General features: G+C 30.5%; 1 protein-coding gene across 2 annotated transcripts; it reads right to left on the bottom strand.

Annotated features, from left to right (window-relative positions):
* Nucleotides 1-4,810: 4,810 nt before the first annotated feature.
* LOC143047740 (transmembrane protein 50B-like) lies at nt 4,811-17,686 on the bottom strand. Of its 2 annotated transcripts, XM_076220971.1 has the most exons (7): nt 17,342-17,686; nt 14,053-14,165; nt 12,870-12,937; nt 12,094-12,192; nt 10,718-10,756; nt 9,042-9,099; nt 4,811-7,512 (listed from the first exon to the last, which is right to left on the bottom strand). In XM_076220971.1, the coding sequence occupies exons 1-7, from the start codon at nt 17,435-17,437 to the stop codon at nt 7,467-7,469; spliced, it is 519 nt and encodes a 172-aa protein (XP_076077086.1). In that variant the 5' UTR covers nt 17,438-17,686; the 3' UTR covers nt 4,811-7,466. The 2 variants fall into 2 exon arrangements, with proteins under 2 accessions (XP_076077086.1, XP_076077087.1); XM_076220972.1 differs by lacking the exon at nt 10,718-10,756.
* Between the last annotated feature and the right edge of the window lie 17 nt (nt 17,687-17,703).

The raw sequence follows: 17,703 nt of genomic DNA, 5'->3' as shown, positions 1-17,703 counted from the left end.
TTTAAAATAAAAATTTTAAGCTAATTTTTTTACAAAAAGGCGAGAAGGAAAAACATACGTTAAAACGCCATTTTATTTGTAATTCTTTATGATAAATTTTGTTAAACTAAATATGAAACATGCAAATAAAAAAGCAATATTATATACAAAAAATGCCCATGATTTAACATATAAACTAATAATTTTAAATCAAATTCAGTTTACCGAAATGCAGAATCCAATGTACAGTGGGAACCAGCTCAGAATTAAATCAAGATTAGATTATGTATGTATGTGCATTTTCCTAAGTCAAGAGTCTATCATTCAGTGCATGGTTGTCATTTGGTCTCTTGTGGAGAGTTGTCTCATTGCCAATCATACTACAATCTTCTTCAGTTTTTGTATATATATGATGAAATATACATGATATGCACCACACTTATTGTCCAGCTACATCAAATACTCGCAATAACATAGTCTACAAAACTACTAATGGAATGGGCACAATCATGACAACCACAAGTAAAATTACTAAAGACAAAGCAAGCAGTTATTGAGTTAAGAATAATCCAGTAATAAGCAGGTGGTAAATGTTGTCAACGCAAAAGAAAGTATATATTGAAAATGATAACAGACTAGCTGACCTGAACCAGGGACTCTATAGGATCAAAACATGACACCAGTTATGGATGCAGATACAGCATCATATCTTTGACATAATAATAAGTGTATGACTTTTGAGACCATCATAGTGGACTTTTAATTATCGTTTTTTTTTCAGACAATGATGGTGAACTTTATCTGATTCATTTTCAGAAAATGATAGTGAATTCTATCTTATTCTTTTTCAGACAATGATAGTGAACTTTATCTTATTCTATTTCAGATATGATAGTCAATTTTATCTTATTTTTTTTTCTGACAATGAAAGTGAACTTTTATTAATCTAATTCTTTTTCAGAAAATTCTTTTTTAGACAATCATAGTGAACTTTATCGTATTCTCTGTCTGTGTCAATGTTGTAGGATTCAATAATGAACATTGAAAATAGATATTTTACAAGAGTCAGTACTTACGAAAAAGTAAAATATAAAAAATACTGATCCATGAGTTTCAATAGTACTATTATATATAGTCATGATAGTCAGTATTTCAATGTACTTGAAGGAATCTATTTGAAATATCATAAATAGATTGTTCATCAATCTTTTATATTATTTATGAAAATGACACTGGTAAATATATATTTAATATGAAAAGATGATTAGTTAATAAAATTATAGACATCCTTATTTTCCATTGGTTTATCATCCACTTATTTTATATTAATTCCTAAGATCCTTAACACACACAATTATACCTACATTTTTACTTTACATGTAAGAAAGAAAAAAAATCATAGCATTTGTTTGATTTAGTTCAATTGTTCTATAATGTTACCTTTTCATATACATATAATAAATTGCTTTGCCGAGCGCAGCTGGATACTACCGCAGAGGTCCAACCCTGATCAGTTAGACAAAATTGGACACAATATTCGCGCTTGATACATGTCTGAATTGGATTGGAATTAAATATTTGGCACATAATAGGTTTCTGACACAGAATAACTGTAGTCAAAAAACTTAGAATTGGTTATATGATTTGAATTTATATTCATTTTTGCTATTGTGCAATACACCATGCTGCTGCGAATTGACCCCCTCCCCCCCCCCAAAAAAAAAATGTTAAAATTTTGTACCCCCCTTTTGTTTTGATTTTGTGCAATATATTAAGCTGTTGTGAATTGACCCCACTCCCCCCAAAAAATAAAAAAAAAATTCCCCCAATATTTTTGTATCCTCCAAACCCTACTCCTCTCCCCCAAACACAACCCGTTTTTGGTAAAAAAAAAACATTTGAAGAAATTTTCTTTTGAATTCTTCAGAAAAAATTGCCCCCCCCCCACAATCCCCCCTATAATTTCTTTTCACTACCCCTCCCCTTTTTTCAAAAAAAATCCTTTCCCTCAAGATATTGTCAAAATCTCAATTCAAATTTCCAATGGAGTTTGCAACCATAATTACCCATTGTAAGGGAGGTAATCCAAATCTTACTTTTAAAAGTAATGGTCCATTTACCAGGACACCCTTGTTTTTACTCTCAATGCTCCCAATTCCTAAACTGTTTGAGCCATAACTCCCCAAAGCCAATCATAGCCATCCTTTTCTGGTATGGAACTTTGTGGTATAATTTCAGAGAGATCCATATACCATTCCATAAAATATTTTCTAACCAGATGCCCCACAGGGCACAGCTTTATACGACTGCAGAGGTCGAACCCTGGACAGTTTAGGCAAGTATGGACACACCATTCAAGCTTGATACAGCTCTGAATTTGGATTATGATTAATTAGTTGACACAGCATAGGTTTCTGATACAGAATGAATGTATTCTAATGAACCTAAAATTTATTTTTTGCTTTTGAGCAATTCACTATGCTGTTGAATATTAATTCCCTCAAAAAGAGTTGCAACAATAACTACTCATTTAAATACATCATAAAATATTAAAATATAAAATAACATACAATCATGGTTCAAATTAGTATTAATTAATTATTATAGTAACTTCTAAAAATAAGTTTACAGCTGATCGTCTCAAGACTATAATCATTTCTTAATACATAAATTTTAAGCAGTGTAAGGGAGGTAGTCAAACAAATATATAACAATAATCTTTAAATAGAATTGTCTTATCTCCCTTACACTGCTTTTAAATTGTCAAAATTGTCCTTAAACCAGATAAAAACTTGTTTTCCCCCTTTTTTGCCCCAAATTGCTGAATGATTTGAGCCATAACCCCCCCCGCCCCCAAACCATCCCTTTGTATTATGGACACTTATGGTATAATTTCAGAAGATTTATACACTTGAACACAAGTTATTTACTGGAAACTACAAAAATGCTTATTTGGGCCCCTTTTTTTGCCCCTAATTCATAAGCCTTTGGGTCCATAAACTCCAAAATCAATTCAAACCTTCTACCTGTGGTATTAAACATTGTGGTACAATTTCAGAGCAATCGAAATACTTATACACAAGTTAATAACCTGAAAGTGGAAAAATACTTGTTTTGGGCCTCTTTGAGCCCCTAATTCCAAAACGGTTGGGACCATCATTTCCAAAATCTATCCCAACCTTCCTTTTGTGGTATTGAACATTTTCATTAAATTCAATAGAGATCCATTCACCTCAACTAAAGTTATTGACTGGACACCAAATGTGTCTTCAGATGATGCAGACAACAACGAAGACGCAGACGACGACAACATCATACCATTATACAATCCCAAAAACTTTTTGGCAGTTGTATAAAAACTAGAAAAATGCTTATTTGGGACCCTAATTACTAAACTGTTAGGACCACAACCCCCAAAATCAATCTCAACCTTCCTTTTGTGGTTATAAACATTGTGTTTAAATTTCATAGATTTCTATTCACTTATAAATACCAAAGTTATTGTTTGGAAACCGAGTGTCTTCAAATGACGCTGACGACGACAACGTGATAGCAATATATGACCGCAAAAATTTTGTGGTCGTATAAAAATGTACCATTTAAAATAATTGATCTGATACTGATATATATTATGACTTTTTTTATGAATTCAAAAACTCCAGTTTTAATTATTTATTGCAATTACATGTACCAGTACTGTACATGTACATAGTGACTTTTCATGTGCATTCCAACATACTTCTGATAAATTATTTTACTCAAACATATATTGACGCTTTTTTTCCTATGATTTTTTTTCCTCTGGATTTTGTGACTTTTTTCCCCAGTGACATTTTTTTCTGTGACTTTTTATTCATTTACCGGTAAAGTCATAACTTATTTAAACAAACTTATTCTAAAAGGTTACCAATTCAACACCGTAATTAGATCTTTGAATATTGTTGTTATTGGTATTAATATTGACTTTGTGATCAGTAAATTTTAAGCAAACTAAATAGTATTGTTATGTTCATATGCGCTTTCATGAATCTAATAATCTGTTAACTCCTGAATCTTGGCATTGCACATGTACAAGGTCATGTTTTTCTCACTGTTTATGACTTTCAGTCTTAATCCCTTGGATGTTGGATGTGTACTTATTGATAATTTAGTCTAAGATGCATGATCATTTATATAAGTTGTTATTAGCTATGAACAAGCTAGCTGTCAGTAACTGCAAGTACTCTGAGATCTGTACTTAGAGACTTTTTGTTGTTGGGAGGTACAAGTACACCGTCACGTCCACATTTTTTTGTTATATGTATTTCTATTTGTATCCATCTGATGAGTTAAGCCTATTTCAACTGAATTTTATAGTCTTTCCTTATGTTGTACTGTCACACTATGTCCCAGAATAGGGTGCGAGTTGGGATCCCACTAACATGTTTAACCGGGCCATATTCTGTATGTATGTGCCAGTCCCAAGTCAGGAGCCTGTAATTCAGTGGTGGTCATTTGTTGCTGTGCCACATATTTGTTTTTCTTTCATTTTTTGTACATTAATGAGGCCTTTAGTTTTCTCTTTTTGATTTCAAGGCCTTTTATAGCTGACTATGCGGTATGGGTTTTGGAAATTGTTACAGGCCATCCGGTGACCTATAACTGTTAATTCTCTGTGTCATTTGGACTCTTGTGGAGAGTTATCTCACTTGCAATCATACCACATCTTTTTTATATTCTATTTACCTTACACATAATAAAGTCCCAGAATGCTGGAACGTCTAAAGCCTTTTTAGTGCTTTTTGAGGCATTGGGACTAACTGAATATAACCAATAAATTTAAACAAGCTCATTAACATAAATTATTTATTTTCTATGGATATTAAAACAAACATTTAGTTAAAAAATCAATGTAAACATGAGTGGTCAATGATAAGAAATATAATTTGATCTATTAATCTGATCAAAATGACATCTCAGTTTTCCACTCACTACACTATTGTCATAAATATTTTATAATTTTGCAGATTGGGTCACATTTCAATAATCCCAAGACATAAACATTTTGAACCAATCATATTTAAGCTTCCATTTTTTTCTGGTTACATCTTTAAAAGTGAAACAGCCCAATGAGATATATAATTTGATGTCAATTTCTGAATGCACACATACTGGTTTCTGATTGGAGAAAACTTTATGTAATGAATATTCATAACTTAGGGTCATTGAAATGTGAAGGTGAAATTAAGCTGGTGGGATAGTGATTGTCAAACAAAGACCTTATTTTTTATTAGCTTGTTGATTATTTAAATGAAAAGTGACCTGAACAATATGTTGTATCTGTGAGGCCATCCATATTCTCTGCCAAACCTTTTGTCATTTACAAAAAAATGATTTGATAAAAGTTTTTTGAATAATCTATGTACTGCATTTTTCGAGCTGATTGAAAAAAATGTGAAAATACACAATTTACACTTAAGCAATAATAAATTGTATCAATGAGTAATATCATTTAAGAGAGTAAAAGTAAAAATAATGCGACAATGGGTTTTGAATAATACATTATTATTACTATTAGCACTCAAAAGGTTTGAACTATACATACTTTAAAAAAAAAAATCTACTTAATAAACTTGAATATTATATTTACATGAAAATACATTTTAAACAGTCAGGGAATAAATACAATTCTTAAGCATATTTACATCAAATTCATGAGATATTTCTTTTGATAAAATTTTTATCCAATTAATATAATAACATGCAAAAAATTAGAGATTTAATAAGTTACTATGCAGCTTCATTCTTGTTCATCAAAATAGTAATGTGCAAACCATGACAAACAAATATGGCATATTATTCTTCACAGCTATTCTACTCCCATTTGAGTAAGTTTCAATGCTTATATAACAATATGTATATATATTTCAATGTAAATCATTATCAGTAACATTGCAAATGAAAATCCAAAGAATATTAATTCATGACATAAAACCACTAAGCACAATATAAATCTAAAGTGCTGGAATAATACTCTTATAGCTGTTCTTCATGTCAAAGTTTTAAGTGAATCCTTCAACATAGAGCATCCATCAACTCTGATCTCTCTGGAATTTCCAGGTGGCTGATAGAATTAGTTTTAGCAAAATTCTTCATAAGATGTTGATCACATCATATATCTTAATTGGCAAAATGAATCTGACAAATACTGCCATAAGTTGCAGGACCACATTTCGATATTTAACTATTTTTCAGGAGGTATATTATACTTGTATGCAAATTTGATTGCCATTGCTCAAAATAACAAAAAAATAGTTTTATTTTAAATTCACAATTTAAATAAATTGCTTCACTAAGCACAGCTGGATAAGACCGCAGAGGTCCAACACTGAACAGTTGGGGCAAAAATGGACACAATATTCGTGCTTGATACCGGTCTGAATTTGGGTTGTTATTAAATATTTGACACATATTAGGTTTCTTAAACAGAATAACTGTAGTCAAAGAACTTAGAACTAGTAATATGATTTGAATTTATATATTTTTTGCTTTTGTACAACATATCATTATCAGAAAATTTCAGACCAATATCTAGGGTCATTTCCAGAAAATTTACATAAATATCCAAAAGTGTAAATGCCTCTATCACATCCAATGTAGAAATAAAAAAAATCCTCCACTGCAATTTGCGTATTATATATTAAGGTAGTAGGTAACTATTTAAACAAAAAATGAGAGACATGTACTGCAAGTTTGTAAATGTATATTAAAACATTATCACATGACACAATAAGATTTTAATCTTTATGATTATATATTTTATATAACAGGGATGGAATCTAGAAAAGAAATAAGTAGCAAATGGCTCTAACAGTTGTCTTGGGCTAAAAAAATGTGTTTATCAATATTCAATAGATCTACTTTTGAATAAAGTGATGGAATATGGTTGAAATAAGCTGTCTTTAGAAACATAATGCAATCTCTCAGGAATGCACGGTATGTTAGCAAGTACAACTGGTTCCATCCCCAATATTAAAAATTCAGAATTTTTACTATTTTCAAAGTAAGGACAATACTGCAAGATCAAATATTGCATTTCAGGAAAATCTAGATATAAATATATGGATCAAATATCACAATGCTAGTTCTAAGTGAAAATATGTATTGCAATACCGAACTATGTGGATTATTTGCATTGCTAAAACATTGCAATAATTTCTGAATTTATTGTACATCATACAAATTGTCACAAAAAAACTTTACATGTCACTATGTACAAAGCTTCCAAAATATTGAAGACACCACAATAATGTATACAATGACATTGCCATGCAAAAGTAACATGAACAGAAAAATGAAACTGATCTGACATTCACTGTTGTTTTTAAATCGTGAGAATTAATATCTCTCCACTGATTCTAGTGATAGCTTTATGACATAAAATAAGCCACAATTTATAAAAAAAATGGGTAACAGTAACATCAATTATCCTTCCTCATAAGCTTCCTCTATCCCCAAAGATCTTCAGTCCGCCCAAACTTGAACAGCAAGGAACTGAAAATTATAATGACATATAAGTTATTATATACTTTTACAAGTAGAGAGAAGTGTAGTATACATCAATGAGACACCATTTCAGACAGAACAACATGTAAAGGTTTACATTAGGTCTCCAGCTATATATAAGTGTCTATATCAAGTTATGTATGTAAAATCTTTGTTTTTAAAGTAAAGTAAGCATCCCAACTACAATTTAAATATTCAATAATTGTTGATTCAGATATTGTTTGGTTCAGTAAAAAACGTCAAATCTCTCTGGTCTATTTTTTGTATACAAATCTAAAGGCCTAACCAAAGGGAAATAATTCACAATTTCAACCTAGGGGAAATAATTCACAATTTAAACCAAAGGGAAATAATTCAAAATTTCAATCAAAGGGAAATAATTCACAATTTCAACCAAAGAGTGATAGTTCACAATTTAATCCAAAGGGAAATAATTCACAATTTAAACTTAAGGGTGATAGTTCACAATTTAAACCAAAGGGAAATAATTCATAATTTAAACCAAAGGGTGATAGTTCACGATTTCAACCAAGGGGAAATAATTCGCAATTTCAGCCAAAGGGGAATAATTCACAATTTCAAACTACATATTTTCACTATAAGAAATTTCAATAATGAATATGTACCACATTTAAGAACTGAATGCTTCTTTTTGTAACTTCATTGGGGTATAAAGGTGTTGACCGAAGTACATTTTGTATGAAGCGTGGAAGCCTATGAAGTTACAAAAAGAAGCATTCAAAACTTATTACATTTTTTAGCTAGGATCATGAAAACAGGAGTTTTATAGTTTTTTAATTTAATTCACCTGCACACTTTATTGTGGGACCTTGTGTTATCATGAATGATAAGTTTTATTGTGATTTTATATGTGATGTGCAGTTAGCCAATCAGAATAATGTATAATAATGAAACATACACTAACAGCTAATGTAATTATTAATAAATAGCCATAGCATAATCAAATTAAGATTTTAAACATGTCAAAAGAGTCAATACACTTGTTTTAAAGAGTTATTCAATGATCTTAGTTGGCATGTCAATGATGATGATGTAAGGAATTTGAATTTTACCCCTTTAGGTGATATGTGGTACATTATACCCAAAAAAAAAGTATAATATGAATTAATATCTTAACTGAGTTGGTCAGAACTTACATGTAAATAACTTATATGATATACATTTTTAAACATACATGATATGTATGTTAATTTTAGTGAGGCTTTATGTTAGGAAAGTCACTTGGGAATCATCCTGAAATCAAAACAGCTTAAAAACAAATTTAGTCAGATTATTTTTGACACAAGAGAGACTGAATCGATGTGTATATACCACAATTTTTTTTTTGCATAGATAAAAAAATGTACATCTTGAAAAATCAACATAAGACCTACATTGAAAGACAAAGGAATATATATATACCATATTCATACTCCAAATCATGCCAATTCTAGACTACATTAAGTAATAGCTTTGGATCCAATTAAAAAAAAATTGTTTAATTTTTCAATTCTCACCTGAAGAATATCAATGCATTCTGTAAAAATATTGCTACACCTGCCCACTCTGGTTTATCTGAAAAACAAACATTGTGTTAGTTGATATAAATTTTATTTTCTTAAATGAATTTTTGACAACTGTAAATTCAGAAATGATTGTGATGTGAGGTTTTTTTTATTGCAATAATCACCAAGTTCCATTTTTCTCATTTTAAAATAAATCATGATATCATTATTCATAATAATGCACTCTTACAATGAAAATCTTGATTTTGATTTTTTGGGACATAATTTTGACACAATTTGCTATAAAAATATACCGTATGCAACTTGATGTTATGCACTATGATTAAGTGGTATTACATCTACATACATGTATATAATATATATATAACTGATTCATGCCTAGATACATTGTAGATTGATTGAGGATTGTTGCTGTATTATTATAAATATATATATATCTTTTAGTTTATAATGTTAAGATAGTTTTTTTCTGTGTATGCATACTTGATTATTTCTTTTTGTTATCTAAAATACTATATTACATGTAGTTTTATGCTCTTTGTGTTTCCACTACAAAATTGAGAATAAAAGCATCTTGTTCTTCTGTACTAAGATAAAAATAAAAAAAATCTCCCTATAAAAAACAACACAAGACCAATACCATGCCGGGACATGCATCACTGGATGCAATTAATGGAGGTAACATGCATCACTGAAGCTTTATATTAAAAAGTTAACTGACAATTCCCTTAAATCATATTGAAGCCAAGAAAACTTTGTCAAAATATTTTCCTTGAACATTGAGTATGTTGAATGTTCATTGTTGTAAAATTGCAAACTATCGGCACATACGAAATGAATTCATGCATGTCATGACAGACAATTAAATTGCTTAACACACTACAACACAACATTATAAGACTGCAGACCAAATATAAAATCATACCCTTCAAGAGAATTGAGGCCAATAAAAGTTTGAAGGAAATTTTCCTTGTACAAATATAAAACTTTCGGCAAACAGGAAGTGGTTACATTATGTTGTTAAAATTTCTTACACATAACTCTATATTATCAAGCTGCAGACCAAATTTAAATCATTCCCTTTGAAAGAAGCCATAAAAAGTTTGAGGAAAATGTTCCTTGTACATAGAATGTTGCAAACAGGAAGTGGTTACAAGATCGTTTCCAAGGATTGACAGACAGACAGACAGAATCACAGAATCTTGTCACTTTACATCACTGACCTCTTTATGGTATTTAAAAAAGAATAGGTATATTTGGTTGAAATAAGTTTAATAATATATAAAGATGTGGTATGGGAGCCAATGAGACAACTCTCCATCCAAGTCACAATTTGTAAAAGAAAACAGTTATAGGTCAAAGTACGGTCTTCAACAGGGAGCCTTAGCTTACACCTAACAGCAAGCTATAAAGGGCCAAAAAATTACTAAACTAGCTTTAAACCATTCATACAAGAAACTAACAGTCTAATCTGTATAAAAAGGGAGAAACAGGAAACACTTATGAACCACATTAACAAACGACAACTACTGAACATCAGATTTATATTTTAGAATATACCTGTAAATAAATGAAGCAATAAAATATGTCCTAAAAAAAGTTTGTAATAGTATTTCTTTAGAGGAAGGATAATACCTTTCATGCATGTAATAGCTTTGTATACTTACCAATAGGTGTAGTTGTGACAGTTACATTCCTATACATATCTTATTAAAAATCAAAAACTAAAGTTAATACAGGATTGAAAAAACCCGCTATGAGCAAATTATCCCAATAACAGTATGTATCAGAAATTTTTTATTTTTAAGAAAACTGATAGCTTTTAAGTAGAAATCATTGGTGCGTTTTGCATTTTAGTCAACTGATTAAAGAGTAAAGTTGATAAAATATCAATCTTTTTTTTTTATATCCATCATTTTTTTTTTTAAATCCATCCTTTTTTCTGAACTTTAATATTTGGGTAATTTCAAAACCCATGTTCTATTTGTACAAGATTTTGACTTTCAACATGTTCAAGCAATAAAATCTTGCCAAATGCAAAATATGAAAATCTGTTTTTATTTTTATCCAAAATTAAAAACTTCTAATATTTTGTTGTCATCAGCATTATCATATCTATATTTTAGAATAAATCATTAGAATATCTAAAGTAATATACCAGCAGAAAGGAAAGAATATGGTGCTTTTGTTCATTCATTATACAATAAGTATAAAACAAGAATGTGTCCATAGTACACGGATGCCCCACTCGCACTATCATTTTCTATGTTCAGTGGACCGTGAAATTGGGGTCAAAACTTTAATTTGGAATTAAAATTAGAAAAATCATATCATAGGGAACATGTGTACTAAGTTTCAAGTTGATGTAACTTTAACTTCATCAAAAACTACCTTGACCAAAAACTTTAACCTGAACTTTGCACTATCATTTTCTATGTTCAGTGGACCATGAAATTGGGGTCAAAACTATAATTTGGCATTAAAATTAGAAAGATCATATCATGGGGAACATGTGTATTAAGTTTCAAGTTGATTGGACTTCAGCTTCATCAAAAATTACCTCGACCAAAAACTTTAACCTGAAGCGAACGGACGGACGGACAGACGCACGGACGAACGGAGGCACAGACCAGAAAACATAATGCCCCTCTACTATCGTAGGTGGGGCATAAATATGCCAGCATATATACATGTACATATATATATACCTCAAGGTTAATCTTTTGAACTTTAAGCACATCTCAATATAATTCAAAGTTTGAAATTTTGAAAGATTGCTTTTTTCGAAATTCCCTAATGAAATTGAGAATGGTAACAGGGAATGTGTCAAAGAGACAACAAACAAACCAAACAGCAGAAAACAGCATAAGGCCACAAATAAAATATTTCACCTTGTACATTGAATCCTATTGGCCAAGTGAGCTTAAACAGATTAAATTTTACTGTGAAGGTCACACAACATGCTTATAAATACAAAGCTTGCAATAAATATTCTGCATAACTTTTGATAATGTCATATTTTAAATTATTTGTGAATAAATACCTTTGTTGTTAACCACGTAAAATCCAAACAGGATCCAAGAAGCACCAATCAGCGCTCCAAATCCAAGCAAGAACCCAATAAACAGCCAAATTCTAGCTCCTGTAATAAAAAGAAAGATTGGACCAATCTATCAAATATTGTAAAATAACTACAGTAAACACATTATAAGGGTGTTTAATTATTGACTGTGAAACAAAGGGATCATTGCTGGTGAGCAGTGGTGATATATTTAACATTTACGACCATGTCATGTGTAGAGTACTACATATTCAGTGAGTTGAGGCTGATAATTCCAATTTAGACAGTTAAATGTGCAAATTGATAAAAATTATTGAGAATTACACCTGACATTTATACAGAAATATGCGAACTGTGAATTCATTTATTTTTGTGGACTGATGAGAAAAACCAACATATTTGTGGATATTTGATTTCATGGTTTTGCAAAGTCTGCATACAACCCTACAGAAAATACACAATTCATTGAAAAGTCAAACTAGTGGCTACCTGTACCCACAATATCCACAAAATGGGTATCCAACAAATTATAAAGAATCCATAGTAAAGGTGAAACCTATATTGAGATGTCAACTGGTTTTCTATATGATTCGGTTGCTGTCTCATTGACATTTACCTCACACCTTCTTTTGATAATATTGACATTTATTTTCGTTGACTGAAATTGTTAAGTGGAAGATAAATATATCGAACTGTCAAATCAAAGATTAGATGTCATCCCCCATAATAAAAGTGCTAAGAGTATGAATAATATTTACCGGTTTGTCCCATACATCCAGTGCTGTAGGCATCTCCTCTAATTTGTCCATTTGATACAGAATTTATCCTGAAAGCACAAAAATAATGTGTTTGTCATCTCAAATTTTTGTTTTCACCATATTTACTGAACACAGAAACATGTGGTTCGCCTTGATCCTTCATATCAACAAAATATTTGTACCACACAAATAACATGATTCATGAATAAGGTGAATCCAAAACTGTTTTAAATCTTTAAACATGTTAAAACATACAGTAAAGGAACAAATGTCAAGTTATTTTGTTTGGGGGGACACACAATTTACAGCTGCATGTACTAATCTGTAGTCATACATGTATAATTAAATTTTAGATTAAGGACAAGTAAATGATTAGTCCATTGAGTTTTGAAAATTATGCACTTGAACCGATACATGAAAGTTCATATGGTATTTTGAATGAAGGATTTTGGTTTATGTTGCTGTGGTCTTTAATTTTCTAAGATGTATTTTGAATGAAAGATTTTGGTTTATGTTGCTGTGGTCTTTAATTTTCTAAGATGCGTATTGTAATGAAGGATTTTGGTTGATGTTGCTGTGGTCTTTAATTTTCTAAGATGTGTTTTGTAATGAAGGATTTTGATTTATGTTGCTGTGGTCTTTAATTTTCTAAGATGTGTTTTGTAATGAAGGATTTTGGTTTATGTTGCTGTGGTCTTTAATTTTCTAAGATGTGTTTTGAATGAAGGATTTTGGTTTATGTTGCTGTGGTCTTTAATTTTCTAAGATGTGTTTTGTAATGAAGGATTTTGGTTTATGTTGCTGTGGTCTTTAATTTTCTAAGATGTGTTTTGTAATGAAGGATTTTGGTTTATGTTGCTGTGGTCTTTAATTTTCTAAGATGTGTTTTGAATGAAGGATTTTGGTTTATGTTGCTGTGGTCTTTAATTTTCTAAGATGTGTTTTGTAATGAAGGATTTTGGTTTATGTTGCTGTGGTCTTTAATTTTCTAAGATGTGTTTTGTAATGAAGGATTTTGGTTGATGTTGCTGTGGTCTTTAATTTTCTAAGATGTGTTTTGTCTACTGTTGTTTGTCCTCTGGTTGTTTTTTGCCATGACAATGTCTGTATATTTTCCAATTACGAGTTTTGAAGTCTCTCTGTTATCTTTTACCTCTATTTTACATATATATTTAAAACTTACATGAAAAATGCTATAGTCCCTACCGCACCACATGTGTGAAAGGCTTTGTGCAATTGTTCTTCATCTGGATAAATTGCTGCAGCATCTATAACAATCCACCATCCAGTAAAAAACTGAAATCAAATGTAAACTATTAACACAACAAACAGAGTCATGAGATACATTTGTACATACACACGTAAATATGTATATTAAGGTGGTACATAATACTACAGGGAGATAACTCTCTAAAAATCAGCTGAACGTTTTAATTACGTTCTATTGCTCGTGAAATATTAAGCTACTCAATTATCAAAATTGGTGTTAGTAAAACTGCTATCTGTCCACCAAAAATTTCTGAAAATGTGTGTGGTTCAAGTTTTCTGAAGTTTTTATATGTTTGTCATAGGGCCAAGTAAATATTTTGTCCAAATTTTATGAAAAATTAAAGGAACCAAATTAATAAAAATTTTTGCTACACCATTTGTACACCTTTAAGTGTTTGTGTTCTTATTCACTTTGTTTTAATAGAAAACAAAAAAATCAAGCAAAATATATTTGTTGGTATTCAAGAATGCACCAATTGATGTGATTATATAAAACTGTGAATGAAAACATAGAAATTGTCAGAGAAACAACCAGTACTGGACTAACGAGCAGAAAAAAGCTCAAGGCCTCCCAATGAGTCTTTCAAGGATGCAGGAAAATTGGAGTGCTTCAGCTGGTCAAAATTATGAAAAAGGTAGATAACTCCGAATATAAATATGACTTTTAACATGTGTAATGACATCATTTGTATTTTTAGAACAGATGTCATTTGTGCACATTTTTGTATGTTTTTGTTATTATAATGATTATGAATTATGTATGTAAAAATGTATATTTCATGTGTAATTTATTCTGTGGTAATTTAAGTATGTTTTTGTTATCACAAATAAATATACATGTAGATTCTAACATTGATACGAGTGGATTATCAGATTTATCCAATCGAGATAGTTAAATTATCAATTTTAAAGTCAGAGCCTTGGCTAAATCCAATAATCCACGAGTAACTATGTAAGAATCTCTTTCTCTAATGATTAAAAAATAAATTTTATTTTTTGGTTAAACGAAAATCCCCTTCGAGTGCTTTTCACATTCCACGAAGTTGTCAATTTCATTAACACCTGTTAGCATATTTTGATTCATCCAGTTAGCTAAAGAGGTTATGACCCTTAAAATCATTTTATGATCTTTTGAGATCACCCGCAACCTCACATTGATTAAATTTTTTTATACAATGGGTTCGGAAAGGTATAAATTTCTATAGAATTAGAGAAATATATGTATAACATTTGTATATATAGCAACAGTCTCAATTTATATATCTCATAATCTGACTAAAAATGCTTAATGCATTAGAATAAAAAAAACACCAACAAGTTGGTCAGAAAACGCATACATATGAAAATATCAAACCCCTATTGATTTTTTTTTTAAATACAGTGTACTAGTACATTAGTTATACATAAGTATTGTTAACAATACAAGTATAAGATAATTGTGGTCGCCAAGTTCAGTTGATCCTCTATTATAGCAGTAATCATACATGTACATAATTAACATTTAATAATTAATCATCAAATAGATAAAACTAATTACATTTCATATTATAATTTCTAAAATTTTAATCAGGAAAATATATATTCTTTTTGGTACAGTATATACATTGTACATACATGTACCATGTGAACATTACTAAATTATAAAAAAAATATCTAATAATCATCTGCAATAATTTGAATAAAAATTGGGTGAAAATGTGTAGGGTCCCAAAACACCTTATCGCTATTGGTTTGCCATTATACTTACTGGACATCATCAGGTTCCCGTAATATTTTGACGTCATAATATACATTGTATAAATAACACATAGCAAAGAGGGTGATAGAGCAGATTGTTCCCCGAACTATGTGTTATTTTTTTTATTATACTGAATGTCCTATCATTATTGTCTTTTACCGTTTACTTTTATTATAGGATTAAACACATTTCTTCTAGAGGTTATTGATGTGTGAACCGGGGCGATTAACTCACAAACTGAATGGACTTTTATGTTGAGTTTGTGAGTAAGAGCCCCGGTTTACACATCAATAACCTCTAGAAAAAATGTGTTTAATCCTTATAATTCTTCAGCCAAACATTTTTTTTTTTTATGGCTACTATATATATTTACCATCAAAAGCACAATGGCAAGTCGTAACAAAGGAGTACGCCGCCATCTTGACTTTCTAAAAACCATAAATATCCGATAAATACAACGGAATCTTAAATGAAATAGCACCTTCCTCAAACACTTCATTTTAATTAAATTTTATCCAAATTTGAAGCGTACACGTAACGAAATAATCTTTCCCTTGAAAATTTCCATTAGTATGACGTCGTGTTTTGCCATGACGTAAATTCGCCAAATCCCTCATGAAATTTCGCGGATTTTTTATTAAATTTAATTTTTGTACATTTTCGAAGCTTTAGTGCAATAAATGTATTTCTTTTTTTTTGGTGTTATATATGCACTAGAATAGTCACAACTGTTATGCAATTGTTTTTTAATCTCAATTTTCTGAAAATCCTGGGATCACTGCAAGCTTGTGTATCGCGCATGAATAGATTACAAAAGTAGTTTTGGAAACATGGTTTATCGAAGTGTAAACTTAGAGAAAAATTCTAATTGACCAATCCAATTCAAGTATTTATAGATATGCAAATCATATAAGAATTATTTAAAAGTATTTTCTATGACGTCACATACATTTACAAACAACGTCACGGGTATTAGAAAAAAATAACAAAAGTGAGGCAAGAAGTTTTATTTTTTTATTTTGAGTCAAATAATAGTCTGAGCCAAAACGTGGAACTTAAGCATTGCTTTTGATTACTTGATGTACATTCAATTCATTGTCTTTTAAATTATCTATTTTTTTTTTTGGTCTGGACGAGAGGGTGACATTCAAAAAAATTGTCACCCGCTCAGCCATGTGATAGAGTAAATTAACACCCTCGTATTAGCCAATCAAAATATGGCGTTTTAAAATTAAGTATAATAATACAAAATATCTGACGCCACAATGGAAAAGTGATTGTTGTATGATGTCTATAGTTCAAGCCGGATAGATTCTCAGGTCAGCCGGGAATAGCGATAAGGTGTATTGACCTAGGAGGCAAACCTTGGGGGTTTGAAGAGTATGGTGCGAAAGTGTTTTGGGCACGAAGGGACCTGGTACATGTACCCTGTTTATATTTTAAAACCCAAGATTAATAAATTTACCAAGCATCCTGATACAATTGAGACTAATAAATTTCTCCTATCTCCCAATTCTATACATTCACATCTTGGGTTGCAGTTATCTAAAAATCCAGACATGACTGAACAGCTAAATAAAGAATCGAAAAGCACACAGGATGTCAATTTTCTTGCAGGTGACTGATGTGTTTATAAATACGTGTTTTTGGATGACGAATTCTGCAAATGATTATGACTCAAAGCTGCCAAAACGGAAGTTATAAAGGAATTAATAAGTGAGGAGACATGTGGCTATCAATCTAATTGTTTTGAAATACTGCGAAATTGCTCTAGAGATTTTGTTTAGATTTTTTGCGCAAAGCTTCTTTCCGGAAATGTCAAAGTAG

The sequence above is a fragment of the Mytilus galloprovincialis genome, chromosome 10 (genome assembly GCF_965363235.1).
Source record: "Mytilus galloprovincialis chromosome 10, xbMytGall1.hap1.1, whole genome shotgun sequence".
Taxonomy (NCBI): domain Eukaryota; kingdom Metazoa; phylum Mollusca; class Bivalvia; order Mytilida; family Mytilidae; genus Mytilus; species Mytilus galloprovincialis.
Note: the sequence above shows the minus strand (reverse complement) of the source record. Positions and strands in the feature narration are given on the sequence as shown.